At 41.1% G+C, this 16,645-nt stretch overlaps 1 protein-coding gene across 1 annotated transcript in view; it reads left to right on the forward strand.

Annotated features, from left to right (window-relative positions):
- Positions 1-16,645, forward strand: part of MCTP1 (multiple C2 and transmembrane domain containing 1) — a 290,462-nt gene that overhangs the window by 248,811 nt on the left and 25,006 nt on the right. The window contains exon 17 of the mRNA XM_075138374.1: positions 1,942-1,995. Coding sequence (XP_074994475.1) covers positions 1,942-1,995 — 54 coding nt within the window. The remainder of the gene's footprint in view (positions 1-1,941; positions 1,996-16,645) is intronic.

Genomic DNA, 16,645 nt, shown 5'->3' on the forward strand with positions numbered 1-16,645 from the left:
CTTTCTTTAAGAAGTGGAGCAGAGCTGGTCTAAATGGGAAACAGAGGAGGAACTGGTGAGGGAGGCTGCTTCTTCACAGATAGCGGCTAGAGCCCAGCCTTGATTCCTTCTTCAGCCTGAGGGGATTCACAAATACATCTGCCTGGCTGGCACCAGGTCAGAGGCTGCAGAAGATTCGGTCAATCAGGCTCCTCCTGATAAAATTGTTCCTCTGGGCAGGAAGGAATTCAAGAGTAATTGTTCCTTAATTGCTCCAGTCATGCTTCTTCCTTGGGCTTTTGGACATGCTCACCTTTTACTGTTTCTTTGTGTTTCTAGTCTTTCTTTTGATTCTAAGCTCCAGGACAGAGTAGCCAGTAGACAGAATTGGAGGCTCCTTCCCCTCCAAAGTCCCAGGCTCCCTGTTAGAGGTGTTTTGGGACTGGGTTCAAACAAGAATGAGCAGCTGAAACTGGAAATGTTTTGAACTGTGCAGTTGACTTGCATGTATGCAGACTGCTCTGTGCATGTTAAATCGATCTATGTGTTGTTTACATTTGGCATGGGCCCATGTAACATGATCAACTGGGGTCTTCTTGATGGTTGAGCTAACTCAGAGAAAGGCATCTGATACACACACTTTTTTAAGTTCTTCTCTTTCCTGAATTTGGTTCTTGGATAGTGTTAAAGTCCCTTTAGTTCTTGGACATGGATTTGGACTTGAAGAAAATGTCCTGTGTTTGGGGGGGTGATTATGAAGTTATAATTCTAATGTGTTGTCTTAAATGACAAGTAAACTAAAACTGTAGCTTCACCTATATAACAAAGTAAACTATCATTTTATTTGGTGGCCAGTCTGTAAAATAGGCCAAAGTATTAATCAATGAGTTTTTCCTTCTCTTGTCCTTTTTATGTATATTATATAATACCTGGTATACACTTTTTGCATCCATGATATGACACTGGGCTCGGTGGATCTTTGCTGACCTTCATTATGGATGTTCTTACATCCTAGTGAGTACTTACATATAACTAATGATGTAAAGAGAGAGCCACATTATTTTCTGGTTATAAGGAGGTACAACTTTATTTCAGTCCCACCAACAGAGCATTTTCCCCGTAGGGTAGGCTGGAGACTTGATCAGGTCTTATGAGAGAGGGACTTGTGAGTTTTCAGTCTGAATCTGCCACTGACCATCTTCGGAAAGTCATTTAATCTCTCTGTAAACTAGATGTAATAGTGGTTCATTTCATGCTCATGCTGTGATTAATAATTACTAATATTTGGAGAATGAATTGAATGTATGTGTATATTTCATAGTGTTAGACTGAAAAGACTTTAAATGGAAAAATACATAGATGCAGACATGTGGCAACTGCAGCTAGCAATGAATGTGCAGAAAGTTAGATGCACAGGTTGTATAAAATCACTATTAAGAAACATAGTGCTAATGCTGATAGAGCATATGGTATATATCATCATTGTAGATCATAAGCAGATAAGCTAGTATGAATTTATTCCCAGCTTTGTATTCTTCAAAAATCTCTTGGTGAATGCTGTAAATTCTATTAAAAATGTTGCACGTTTCTGTAGGTAACAGTAAATTCAAAGCAAGCATTTGTGTGTGCTGCCTAGGCACCAGTGGAGCTGACAAAGGATTCCTTTAGTTAAAACAATCATACATTGAATTTTGAACTACCTTTTAAATACTTAAATTGTCAAGCAAGCATTTTGTACAGGAAAGGTTTTCAGTATATAATTCCCTAATGTAGGTCAATTAAAGCTATAACACTTTCCTAAATTTGAATCTCTAGATCAAGTGTTTTTTCCTAGTTGTACATTTTCCTTCTGTGCATTTATTTCCAATGTTAATAAAGTTTTCATCTACAAAAGGTTTAGAATTGACAGAACAAAACTCTTCCTTTTTAAATCATGACAACTACTACTGTTTCTGTCTGCAGGTAGTGGAGGACATGCTAGAGGACGAGGAAGAAGAGGATGACAGAGATGACAAGGTAATTATCTTTCCTAGCACTTGGGTATCTGGGGATGGGAGAATTTAGACATGACACTGTTTTTACAGACAGTTAAAAAAGGAGTTGAAGTGTTTTAGTCCAGAAAATTGGACAGAGCTGTTTATCATCCTAACAATGCTACAGTGTGTTGCGGGAAAGGATAGAGGACTATAAATCCTGCCTTTTTTTCTTTTTTTTTTTTTTTCCTTGGTCCAAAGCTGGGTCAAATATTTTTTCTGCCAGGAACAAAAATAATTCAGCCTGTCTGGAACTTGATAGCTCTTGTGAAGATAACTGCAGTGACAACTGTTTTTGAAGGACAAAAATTTGTCCTGTCTTGAGTATTACAAATAGGGCTGCACTTCAGGGGAAAAATGGTGTAGAAATAGCAACTGCATACTGGTTAAAGACGGGATACTGACATCTGTAATTTTCAAAGAATTACTTGGCAGAAGAATGGCTGAAATGCGTGGCATTTAAATAATGACAAGCCTCATGGCGGTCCGCTCGATCTGAAGGCGGCGTGGCCCGGGAGCCGGGACGCTGTTGCCGGCCCTTCAGCCCCGAGCGAAGGCGGCTCAGCTTGGCGGCGGCGGGTTGGCTTGAGGGTGGCCACCGCAGTAAATAACCGCTGGTTTCGCGCCCGATGGAGCCCAGCGATGGGGCTGCTCGGGCTGGTTGTCCCCCAGGGAGAGGGAAAGCCCGGAGAACAGAAATGAGGATGGCCGTGCAGCGCCGAAGCGGGACGCTGCTGGGGAGACGCGTGCGCGAGGGCCGCCCCGCTGGCGCTGCTGCTCCCGCACCGGGGAGCTGGCACGCGTGGGCGGTGAGAGACAGGGAAAACACAGGTAATTTTACGAGGACTCTGAAGTCAAATACAGATGATTTTACCTTCACAGATGTTCCCCCACTTCTGTTGTAGTAAAGCAATGACTTTTTTTTTTTGTGAGGAGAAAAACAGTGTATCTTAATTTGTGCCCTTGACCTTTGTTTCTAGTTGAGATGTACAGTTATATACCACTGTAAGAATTCATATGCTGGCAGCAGCATTTGAAATGTCAGAAAATTCACTGTGATTAGCTAATCCCCGAATGATTATTTTTCTGTTAGCGAACACCTAAGACCTGAGAGATGATAAAAAAAAGAGTATTTTCCTCATTCCATTGCCAGCTCAAACATTTTACAATTGACAGAAAGTTATTATGTGAAATTCTCCTATACATCACTTAAATCGTTAGCTACATCATTTCAGAATCGGCAAACACTGTAGTAACAAAACCTTCTTTTACAAAACACGTATGTGATGGTTTTTAACACTAAATGATGTGAGCATACACTTCTGGCAATAAAATATATGATTTATTGCAAAGGTCAGTCATGTAGCTGTGGAGAGCTTGTATTTTAACTCAACGTGCTGGCTTTGAATCATCATTTCTCTTCTGATAAACACTGATCTGCCATCCATTTGAAGCCATTTTCTCCCGTTTCTTCCTGCTTTATTATTAGAGCTGGTGCAAAAGTATCATCCCAGTAGAGTGTGTGCTCCTGGATATTTTAATAACTGTGATTAGTTCACAAAGAATAGTGCTTGACTGCTTGTAGTTTAAGCCAGCCTGTGTAGTTACCGCTTGGTGGTTTTTGGAAATTGCTAAACTAACTCCTTTAAAAGGGAAGATGAGGGCGGGGGTCAGCCCCCCCCCCCCCAATTCTCTGGCGATTAACAGATGCTGGACAAAACGCACCCAATTAGAAATAGCACTCTAGGTTTCAGTGTTGTGATCTAATATTCAGCTTCCTCAAATTGACACCAGAGTTCAAACATTTTTCTAGATCTAGTTACCAAGGTTGAATAAAAGTGAGTACTGACGTTGCCGCGTGCATTCAGTGAGCCCTTTTATTGAATATTTAAGAGCTGTCTTTATACAGAAGGTGTTTAGGCTGATTTTCATAAATTCAAAGCTGTCTTCATTATTGCAAACATTCTGAGTTCTCGTGATTGAATATGCTGTTTGAATGGGAAAGAAAACTACGCTTTTTAAAATAAGCATGTATGGACTACCATGTATATTCAGTACTCTTCGCCCTGGGCATTGTTTTGCACTGGGCTAAACTGTAAAACGTAAGCACGTAGTTAGGACCGAGTTGTTCGTCGTTAGAAGCTGGTAGGGTGCGTTTTGCTTTCTGGTGCACTAGACACACTCTGTTAACTAGAGCTGTTCCTCTTAGTTTTTTTTGTCAAAATGGAAGGGTGCAGGTTTGTATTATTTTAATTCATATGTGTGTTTTCTTAAAGGCATGTGCAAAATGAAGTTATGTGAGAAAACAAATGCACATTTTGTAACACCAGCTGGTAGTGGCCTCTGGCTTTTATTATTTCTCTGTTTTTTCATACGATATAATAGAACAGTCAGGTAAATGGGTCTTCTTATGCGATAAAAGTAAAAAGATTAATAAATGTGCCAAAGCCTCATTTTAATTGAAACTGAAGCATATGTTGCAAGTATGTAAAATATGTCCCAGATGTTTGACCATGGCCAGTGTCTTTGCTTTCCCTGATTACCACAAGGCAGCTATTAGTCCTGTAACCTTTGGACTTAACGGTAAATGGGGTATTACACGGCACAGAACTCAGCACCTGTTTTCCATTCAGTAAAGACCCCTGGCAGGCTTTACCTAAGCCTATCCATATGTTTTCACTTAGCAGATTGTTGGGCGATTATGAAAAGTGTCTTTCTTTAGAGCCAGCTTAGGTATTAGTCACTTGCTCGCAGTGAAAGGGCAACTCTTTGGCTACTTGATGAGGTCCGTGTGGGCACGCACTGATGTAGGTTACGGGATGTGCGGTGGAGGGACGTGGCTCGACATCCTAAATTGCAGAGTTACAGAAGTAATAAACTGGGGATGATGAATGCTCAAATATGTGTAATTAGTTAAAGTAATGCATTTTATTAATAGTGCTGTGTAGCACGGAGAGGAGTTTGACAAGGTAGATTTGCACTTACCGCATTACTTAGTCTCATTCTAACGTTCTGGATTTCAGGAACATTTTTTTCACCCTCTGCTGCAATTGAGGTAGACAGGACTGTCAATTTAAGGTCCTAGGATTTTTTTTTTACTGGAGGACATTAACTTTCATCTTCAGTTGCAATATGACTAATAAACTAAAATGGCAAGTACACTTCTTGTTATATCAGTTACAAAGTGCTGCTTAGCAGTGGAACATTTTTTTTAAATCTTGTTTCTTTGTCATATTACGTGTTTAGAAACTGAAAAAGATGTTGTAGTTTGTTTGGCTCAGGCATTTATCCTTAGTTTAATACTAGTTTTTCCAAGAAATAGCACAGGATTCTGTGTTCCATATGTTCTGTACTGCTTGCTAAACCTATGCCCACCACAGATTTACAGTTTAATTTGATTTCTCTCTCTCCTCTCTCTCTTTTCTTTTTGGCTCCGTTCCAAACACTGGCTTACACGCTATCTTAGCAAATAAGGGTCAGTTAAATTACATGAAGTCAAGTTATCAACAAGCTATCAAAAGGATTTTTACACAGTTACGTTATAATAATGTAGTGGTCAATATGCATAATCTATGAATATAAGATTTTAGTTTGTCATTGTATAAGTCCAGGTATGCTGTTCACATAGCTTATTCTTTGAACAAGCTCCAGATAAGATTTCAGATAATCACAAAGAATTTCAGCTCAGCATTTTGCGGGAACCCCTCAGCATGCCACAGAATCAGGCCAATGAGCAATGCTACTATTGCAGATTTAAATGGAGGTGGTATGAGCACTATTTTATTTTACCTCTTTATTAAGAGTAACAATATTTTATTAATACAAAATATTCAAATCATTTGCACCTTCGGCTACTCTCTCTTTAGGCTTTTGTTCTTTGAAAAATTCTTTGCAGTTCTCAAAGTTATTGTGTTTCAGCATAACTAGAATCTTTTATAATGAAAGATAGTTGAGTCAAATTACAATATGTTTTAATCATCCCTGCTGAGAGGTACCAACTTTGTTTTCAAGGCAAGACATGTTCGTAACCTGTCTCAGAAGCACGCCCTGCATTTCTACTATGAGTAGATCATGAAGAAGAGGAAGGATAACTCCGCTGTAGCCTATATTTTTATATTCTATAAAAGAGAAGATTGTAATCTATTGTAGTGGCAGTTATTTCCTATAAAACAAAAGTGCTGGAAAAACAATAAAGAAATAGGGAATGAGTGGAGTAAAGAGAAAATTCCAGAACGACTAAATCCATAGGTTTACGTATAGCTTGATTCCACCGTTAATAGGACCTAAATACTAACTGTAAATAAAAAACTAACAACAACTTCCAGTGAAAACTGTAGCTGATATGAAACTGCTGTCCCCTAAAAGCTTAGCCAGACTATGTGTGCTTATCAAACAAACCTACAGCAGGGCAGTCTAGAGCACAGAGCTGCAGAAGTCAAACTTCTCAGTGCAGCGTGCTTTCAGCGCAGTTCAGTGTTCATATAGAGATGGTGATAAGAGGCGTGTGGTTTTCATCAAAATGGTAGGTAATAGGAGGGAGGATGGTGTAGACTGCTTCAACCCACGCACTGGAATATCAGTGATGGTACCATCACTGGATCACCCGGAGTCACAGCCATGGAGTTAGTTTTGCCTGGGTGTGCCTTGGGTCATGTGGAGCTTTTGCACAGGAGCTTCCACAAAGAGCAGTTTTCATCCTGCCCTCTACGGGGGCATCGAACGGGCTTTGTGACCAAAGTGTGCGCCTTTGAAAACAGGTAACTTGGAGGGCCTTCTGGGAGGCTTAGCTTTAGCGAGATCAGGCTTCTTCATCCCTGTGCAATCCTGAAATACCATCAAAATTAGTGGAGTGAAATAAGTATTAGTGAGATCAGAATCTGAGATTTATATCTGAAGTTTGGCACTGGAGGAGGTGTGTGTGAGATAGTCCCTGGGGGACCATGGGTCTATAAACTGTTGAATGAATTACGCTCATCCATGTACGTGGTTTTTTTCACCTGTGACTAATATAGTGTGGGTAATGTTCCTCATTTATTAAGTAATCCAAGTATAATTCAATAAATTATTAAATCAAATGAAGAATATGTCTTAATTATGTTAGCTGTTTCAGAATGTGACATAATTTTGCCCTACATTTTTCCTCTACCCTTAATATTATTTCTGAATATAACTAAGTAGATTGAAATTCTTTGAGACCAAGCAAAGGTTTGTTTTCACCTAGCTCCTCAAAAAATAACTTTATAAAACGGGGCGTAGTAAAAACATCTGTATGGTCTTCTCTGTGACTCAGGGGAGAGAAATGATGAGTGTTGAAGGAAACGACCAAAAGCTTTTACTGCTGGTTCTCTTTGAAACCTTCCTATGTGTGCAGGTTGGGTTACTCCTTAGCTCCAAAGGCATCCGTCTGTTATGTGGCTTCAAAAGTGATGAGAACGGACCATTCCTCGTTCTCTAGCAGAATTTTTAAATGTTGTTTCACACAGAATCATGAGATCTGGGTTCTATTTAAGCTGCTGCCATGAACCACCTGCAACTCTAAGCAAGCCACGTAATCACTGATACATGAGTATGTGCCAGGCGCCTGAGGTTTATTCATAATCCCCATTTTAGCCTTCCAAAGAACAGCCCTGTTTTAAGAGAGATGCCTTTTGAACTTGTTCTACAGCAAAGTGTAGAGCCCATAATACAGCACAAGTCTTCATCTAAGTCCCACAGAAAGCAGAGGTGGTAATGGGTAAGACACAACTTTGGAGGCCTGGTAGAAGACAAGTGATGGCCGAGATGTGCTGGCATGCGGATGAGCGCTGCACGGACCCAGTGCTGGGGCAGACGAGTGGCTGACACCGTGTACATGAATGAGAATGAAGGACCGGCAGAGATGATGCTGTGGGAGAAGGCGATGCTCAGCCACGTGGCTCTCTGCAAAATGCATGGCATGTCATAGTCTGGGTTTTCAGCTGAGGTTTGCAGCACAGCACAACTGAAAATCTACCTTTTAAGATAGGTGTGTGCCTTTGACTTCACTGAAATGCTTGTAAGAAAAATTGGAATCTGAACTACAAAAATTTGCCGGGACAGTTGATCAGGCATTGCTGTGCTTTATGGAGGAAGATACAGGAATATGGGAAAATAAATTGCAAGGTTTTGCAAACAATATTCATATATTTTATGTGCAGTTTGAAGTATCTCTGTGTCAGTAGAAGATTTTATATTGTTTACTTAATGTTGATGTGCGGATCAGTGATGAAGTTGCTGGACAGATCATCCAGGCAAAATATAATCCTGACATAATGAAAGAGGCACCCCTGCCACAAAGACTTTAAGTCCTAGAGGAGTGTGGTATGGAATTACAAAGCTGGCGCTGTGCAGCAGCACCCACAAGGACACGACACGGCGTGGTGGGGAGCAAAGTCTGCCCCTACTCAGGCTTCATCTGCTGGCAGGTAGAGAGGTAAATTTGGCATAAATAAAGTTTGTGGACAGATAGTGCATATAACTAGCTTCATTCTACTTCCTTTTCATTTCGTAGATATGAATTTTATGCATTTACTGATAACTACTAGAAAAGCTCCATTCCTCTAAATGAATTACTGCGATCATCTGCTTCAGAAAGCTTTAAAAACACTGCCATTCAGAAAAGGCACTGGCTCCACCCATCCCGGCAGAAGTTTGTGGACATACAGCTCCTAACCAGCAGATATCTGTAGGTGCCTAGAGACTTTCCAACAGGAGTTCTGTTACCAGGCATCTTCCCCTCCACTGCCCTGGAGTATACATGCCTTTTTGGGGAAAAAAAAATTATTAGAATACTGATAGATCGGACGATGTCATCTCTGCCGGAAAAAGCTTTGCCCAGTCCTCCATCCTGCACTATCTCCTCCCACTCTCTGTTGGAATAGAGGTTAAAGCAGCCCTTTGCGGCTTCGTTTTTGTAGCTTCTTGGGTTTGGTGTCGGTTGTCATCAGGTGTGCACCACATATGAAATGTGCTGATTTTCCAGTACTCACAATCCAGCCGTAGAGACAATTCTTTAATTACGGGAACTTTCCATTAAAACAGTTCTGTAGATTTTAAAGTGTAGGGAAGAATATATTGGTTTTCAGTGAGGAGAAAGTACATATTTGTGTTGATATCTACCCTCCTGCTAGCAGAGACTTGAAAATAACCAGAGAGACAGGTGACTGCTACGTGAAGGATGAGGGTTTCCTAATTCCTGTGAAACTCTATCTCTGTCTGGACAGTTTATGCAGCTTGGTGGGAGGTCTGGATAGGGGGAAGAGGCAGCAGCCTGCCAACCTTCAGTAGAAATTTGCTGAAGCCAAGAAGCTGATTTGTGAATTCCCATCTGTATCCTCGCAGAGCATCCCTCGAGTGGGGCAAGGACCTGCCACGGCTGCTCCTGCCTGGTGTGGACTCATGAGAGGTCAAGCACCGGAACCGAGTGCTGGGGTGGGCAATGGATTTTCTGTGGATTTACTGACGTTTCTGTTGAGTCACAGGCCGAGGGTACAGATGCCCACCCGTGAGCCTTGTGGGAGCAGCTCCGAGCCAAGGAGCCTGCGGGAGCAAGAGCTGGAACAGGCAGAAGGAGATGCAGACGCAAAGGGAAAAAAAACCTAGAGACAGCTTCGGGAGCAGGGGTGGCGGGGCGTCGGGCAGGCGGGGTGTGGGGAGGGATGCCGAGATCCAAGGCAGGAGAAGACAAGGAGGCAGAGGCCACGAAAGCCCGGGTGGAGGTGGGCTGGGGGAACAGGCGTGGACTGAGCATCCGAGGAGGGAGGTGCAGAGCTTGCCTTAAACCTCACACACGTTAATTTCGGAGCGGTTGGCTTCGCCATCTCAGTAGTGCTTTGAATGTAGGCTTTGGTGTACAGTTTAGATAGACTCGAAAATTAGAATTTATGGCATATGGAAAAGCAATAAACGGTTGTTTTAGCACTCTGGCTTAGGATTAAATGTGACTTAAGGACTGGGGTGGTATCTGTGTTATCTGCATGATCAGCAAATGCATGTTTGACGGGTTGGGGAGCAGATGAGGTAATACGATAGGTTAACATACAGCTGTAGCAGTCTGATAATGCAGTGTTTTTATTGATTGTCTAACTGAGTAACTACACTGGGTATTAGGTTTGCTTGTCACAGTGCTTAGTGCCTGGGGTAGTTGAGCAAGTTACTTTTCCACTGAGTTGACCCCAAAGTCCCAGAGTCTTTCAATCAAACTCCTCGGATTTCATACACTGGCAATTCCTTTCCTTTTCTAATGGGCTATATTAAAGAAAATGTGTCACCTTTTGCACCATGTAATACTAAATCAGATCAGAATTCATGCACAATTATGTCAGTGGAAATCTAATATTACAGACCTGCTTATCTCGAGATAGCACATGGAAAAATAAACTTGCACAACTGACAGATTTACTTGATTCTACGGATAAGTTATTTGTAAGTAATTGAGCTGAGGAATGTATACGGATTATTTTCATACGTCTCAAAAAATGTGTAAGAAAAATGGCTAATAAATATTGAAGTATTGTTTCTTTCTTCTTTCTATTTCTCCTATTTCCTTTCCCTTTTTATCTTTCCTTGGCCTGCTCAAGTGCTAAAGTAACAAAGTCCAGGATGGGAAAAACAGATTTTATGTTAGCAAACTGTTTTTGTTCTGAAGGCTAACAAGTTTAGAAAAACAAAATGGACACCACTCATTTATGTAATGTCACAGATATCTAATGGCACCTAGGTAGCACAGAGCTCTGAGAAAAAAGCATTCTATCGAAAAAGTATTGCTTTCTGTTTTTCTTTAACAGTGTGAAAAAGTCAAAACACCGTTGCTAATCTGAAGCTTTCTTGCAATCAGAAATAGTAATTTAAGATCGATCGCTCAGCAGATGTGCTTTTTAGTATTTTACACAAAAGAACGGTGCAATTCCTCCTACCTTCAGCATGTACGACAGTGCGCTGTTACCCCTTTATCCAGTATTGGCTAGAATTTAAAATTAAGTATGCAAAAGCTGTTTGTTGGCCTTTAATTACTGCTTGATTAAAATTTTAAATACCAATAGGGAAACAGTAAATATAGAAATCCTTTGGAATACCTTCTCTGCTGCTGAGTAGGAGACTAATTTGTGGTTGGATTTTTTTTTTAAATTTTGGGGGAATTTGGCATTTGTGTGTATGTTTGTGTGCACCAAAGCACCTTCTTGTCCGTTCTGTGAAGTCCCAGGGCTGTTTTCCTTCCCACTATCAAAGAACAAATGCTGCCTGAGTATTTTAGATCAATCCATAGCATATAGTGAAGATCAAGAAACAGTTTACTCAGCAATTTTTCTGAAGTATAATACACACCCATGCATTTTGATAGAGGGATGGTTTGCATAGTAACAGTTGTGGTTTCTGGACAGTCTATTAAAAATTAAGGTTATATAGTCTGTTCAGGGAAAGCTTGAAGCTGCATTATCAGAAATTACATTATATAATGTTATAGGCCAAGAGCCAGTTTGTTACTAAATTGTTTTTTCAAACAGCTCTTATGTTGTGTAATCCTTTTCACCCATTTTCTCAGGATATATTGATTCAGAAGCAAATGTGTTCTAACATCATGATTTTTTTAAAAAAGTTTTATGCTGAATTTTGAAGTCTTAATGCATAAATACAGAAATGTCATTTCCTGAAAGTGCTGAAGATTTTTTTTTCCCCTGTGAAATGTTGTCTGTTTATTTGATAATGGACTGAAAGTGTTCAAATGACAGCTGTATAGTCCTTTTGTTGGTTTGCTTTTGCACATCAATGCCTGCAAACTAAGGAGAGGAACTGCAGTGGCTCACTGAGAGTTGTTTTCAAACAAGACTAAAGGTGCTTCTCAAAATGATCTAATCAAGAATGTAATTAACATTGTGCTCGAGCACAACCCACGAGCAAAGGAAGGCCACCTTAAGGTGTGAAATGCTGGTCTTTTGGAGAAGCCCCAAAGTTTCAGGAGACTGGAGCTCGCCCCTGTGCACAGAGACCATTGGAGACTCCTTCAGACGGGCTTTGGAAGAGGCACTCCAGCCTTTGGGCCAGGCTCCGTCTTCCTCGGAAGCCAGTCCGGCTTCAGGGACGGCTCCTTCCTGGGCCAGAGCCCCCAGAAGCCCCAGACAAAAGCCAGCAGGTTCAAGAGCAGCACTTCACACTGCTGAAGCTCCCGGAAAGACGTGGGGAGAAACCCCTTGGCTAGTAATGCAGCCGTCTGACGCTGCGTCTATGGACCTAGTCAAAGAACAGCACAAGCCCTTCCTCGGAGGAGTAATACAGGGAAAGCTCAACATGTTTCATATCTCCAAATCACCGTTTAGATAAGGAGCTCGGGTGTCACCACGGGTAGACATAATCTGTTGAGTTTGAAGAAATGCCATTTGCTTGTAAAAGCAGGTCAACATTAAAATGCAAGGAAAAGTAGAACATTACACAAGACTTGATGAAGTATGTAGAACAGAGCCAGATTTTTTTTTTCAGATGACCAAATCAGAGTAGTTATAAAAGGTGGAAAGTAATTGCTGAACCCTAGAGAGTGTTTTTAATCAAATATATTGGGGTTTTAAGTTATTCTCCCTGCCAATACGCTGTTTATTTTTTATTGTTAGAACAGTGGAGGAAACTTCCTTTGCTGATGTTTTTTGTTCTTCTCTGTGGCTTAGGGATCAAATCATTGATTTCCCACCAATCCCCAAATCCTCAAATTTTTGCTCTGCAATTCATGTTTTGATGCCAACTGCTGAGGTCCTTAACGAGGACACTGGAATAGTTTGCTGGGGGAAAGAAACAGTTTTAATATTGTGCTTCCAGGTCATTCACAAGTATTACTGGAAGTGCCGCAAGCGCACAGGAATGTTTTACAGACTTTTCTTTTTATTCTCCTTTTAATACTGACACATCTTCATGTCTGATTTCAGATTGTTAAGATTCAGCAGTCTATCCATGTGTCCTGAGGTGGAGTGGAGAAAGAAAGATCTTTTCTGCTTCCTTCGAACATTTCTTCTCCTCTCTATTTCCTCTGCGCCAGCTAAGCACAGTGCCAAAGCCCCGGGGGAGCGAGTCTGAATGGCGTCATTTGTCACAAGTATTAATAGTTCTAGGAAATTACTGGTTGATAAGGAGCAGCACAGCGGAGTAACTCTTTGAGCAAATATGGGGAGAGTGAGTCGGGGGAAAGGCGGAGAGGAGAAAAGACAGAAAACGGCTGTGTGCCGGCGTTTCACTGGGGCAGCGGATGAGGAATCCGCCAGGACGTTGTCTGCAGAGCTCTGCATTTGTAGAGCATTTCCAATGTATAGATATAATTCGTGTGAAGGATGTCGCTAAGATGATAAGTACACAGCAACTTGGAATTTGTGGCCAAGTTAATACAGTTCAGTACACAAGGGGTTTTGGTTTTTTGCCCCACAACATACACTGAAGTTCCGAAAACCTAAGTGATCTCTGTTCACAAATCCTTTGGTGGAAAGGACAGCCAGAAGCACCCAGTATCTCTAGTCTCACAACAGATCGCTTGAAGATCCAAGGTTAAAACAAAATTATGTTGAAAATAGATAAAAATAATTTGACCAAACTGGACTACAAAGTCAATTGAGACTTTTTAGGGAACGAGGTAAGGAGGGAACAAATTCATCAGCTGAAAGGCGTAAGGGGAATAGGAGGGGATTTCTGCTTTAGCAATGAAAAACAAAATGCCAAGGAAACAACGTATCCCTACTGCATGAGGGGGGAAATAAATAAAATTAATTGGTTGAAAACTATTTGGTTTTGGACACCCTTTAAAAATGTTTTCAGCAACAGAAAACAGGCAAAAATACCAATTGAAAAGAAAACATGCTACATTTCTAAAGACTATTTTGGGGGAATACTTGGAAGTGATGCTTAGACTATTAAGGGAATTATCTAATAATCTTACTGCTCTACTGACATTTATTATCCAAAAGTCATGGCAAAATACAAAAGTGCTGAAAGTTAGAAGAGAAGGGTGTTATGCTTCCATTTTTAAAACTGAAGAGGGGATCGATCCTGACAATAACTACTGTTTTAATCGGTTGTTCCCTGTAAATGATGGAACAGGTTTGAAGACGAAAGTGGCCAAACATGTGGGTTTACTCCCATATTCCGACAGGGAAACTCAGAGGACTTCATGACAAACGCTTGGGACCATTGACGTCAGTGAGCACCGTTTATTCTGGGTGTGCTGCCCATCGTAAAACGCGCTGTTTGTCTAACAGCCCTACACTATTTGCAGTTCATGAGATTTACCGCACGTATTTACAATCCCAGTCACCACTATTAGAATTATGATACAAATCTATGCTTCTATTTCAAAGCCTGCGACGATTATTTTTGATCCAAATAGTCCCCAAAACCAGTATCAAGACTTGGACACCCAAGATGGTTTCTGTACCTTCTGTCGGCTTCCCAGGAAGGTGAAGAGGGTTGGAGGAATTAGTTTTCACAATATTAATATGAAAAACATTCAGAAAGTATAATATTGCCTTTTAAAAAGACACTAAAAAATAAAATAAAAGAGTATGCAGTAGTGAGATCCTACCCCATGTTCTTATTTCAATATTCTCTTTTTTTTATTTTGAATAAGGTCACTTACAAGGACGAGGTCTGTAGTGGCTTCCGGGGAGTCAAAAAGGGTAGATGTCCTCAAAGATGAAACTAAACAGCAGAAATATTGTTACAATTATGCTCTAGTAATGTCCTGGTTTGCTTTCTCCGTCATTTAGATAGAGAGGGGTCAGTCAAGGACAGAGAGCACTCACTGTACGTTTCTTCTGGGTACTATCAATATCTTTATTCAGAGTTCTATCCTAACAGAGCATGTGAGGACAGAAGGCAGAAGCACAGCCACAGACCTGGCACGAGTTTATAAAGTATGATATACTAGACAGCTTACCTGCTGTTAGGATTTTGAAAAGTTTTTGTGCTTAGGAAATCTTTGTTTTCTTCCTTCTCCCTCCTCTTTTCCATGTATCATTCCTCCTACTCTTACGCTCTAGGAGAAAATTGGAACTGTCATTACATATGCTAAATTACCTCCACCATAAACTACATATAATTTCCAGCGTTTAGTTATTGCTGTTGTTTTACAGGTTTAGATGTCTATTTAAACCACTTTAATGATGGCTGAGTTTTTTTTAAATATTTATTGAAAGTAACGTTTGTAGTAACAGTAAGGAAAATTGAACGTGGTGAGGATGAGATTAAAACATATTGTTTCTTAATGATATTTCAGGTGAATAATTTGGATCTTTCTATTAATAATATACATCCTTTCTAATTAAGATACTTCTCTTTTGCTCCATAATATTAGAAAGGTGGGGAGGGGAGGGCTCAGTGCAACTCTGTCACTGGAATCAGCCAAGAGGATTTATGCCACATAAATGGAATATAAGAAAGTTGGAAACAAATGACCACGTGGAAGGGTGTAATAAGTAATAGGCTCTTGCATTGAGCAGATCCCAGCCCTTCTAGCACTGGGACTGCATGTAATGGCACAGTGCTCTGCGTAATGGTGCCCTCATCTGAAAGGGTCTTTTGGGCACTCACAAAATACAACTAAGGACACAACATGGCAACAGCTGAGGAGGGTAAATAGAGCGGGTGCATGAAGTACGAAAAATAATGATGATTACCAGCTGTGAAGAAGGTGGCCATTTTTTAATACTACTTTTCTGAGAAGTGGTGCCCATTTTACTTTGGTTTAGCTGGGCTTTGTTACCTTGCATGCTCAGAGGTAATTGGTAACTTAGTATTTAATGCTCTTTTACTTTCTTCGCCCACCTTCTCTGGTGCAGCTCCTTGTTCCTCTGCCCCCTGCTTCAGGGTAGACTTGTCCTCTGGGGACGCTGGGACCCACCAGGCTCTGCTCTGACAGGTACCCCTTCCCCTTCCTAGGGCAAACAACAAAAAAAGTCGTAATAATTATGACCATTATTAATTATTATTATTCAATACTATTAATACTATCACTTACTAATATTAATACGGCTACTAATAAAGAGCTTGATCCATCTGGCTACAGGGGCAATCTCAAACACAGCCCCGGAAGGGTGCCAGCCAGGCTGCGCCACCTCCAGTTGCCACGGGATCTGCCCTGCATTCCCTTTGCATATGTATTCCCTGTGCATTCCCTATGCATTAGCATAACGCATCGGGGGAATCTCCCAGGTGCTTGCCAGGAGAAGAGAAATGCTTGGCACACCACACACGTCTGTGCTCCCCTGTTTCTGAGTAAGCCTTGTTAGTGAATTCCCCCCTTCCTCCCCCCGGTAGCACTACATTAATATTTTCCACTGCACAGGAATCAAAAGCACTAAAGCCAATACAAAGGGAATGCAGTAGGATGCCGTGCGGGAGCTCTGCGCTCCGGAGTGCCGGCTTCTCCAAAGCCCAGGGTCCGTCTGAGGGTGAAGCTCGGTGCCGAGAAGAAATTCCTGCAAAGTTTCCAGGCACTGACTGGTAGGAGATGATTCCTAAGCTCTTCTATCATATAAATAAAAAGTAAGCAAACTCGAAGGAAAACACTGTTGTGTATGTAAAGCGGAGGTTCTTGGGTGATTTTCAGTTTGAGATCGGGTGGAAGGTATTCAGATTTCCCCTCCTCC

This window comes from Calonectris borealis, chromosome Z (assembly GCF_964195595.1).
Source record: "Calonectris borealis chromosome Z, bCalBor7.hap1.2, whole genome shotgun sequence".
Classification (NCBI taxonomy): Eukaryota; Metazoa; Chordata; class Aves; order Procellariiformes; family Procellariidae; genus Calonectris; species Calonectris borealis.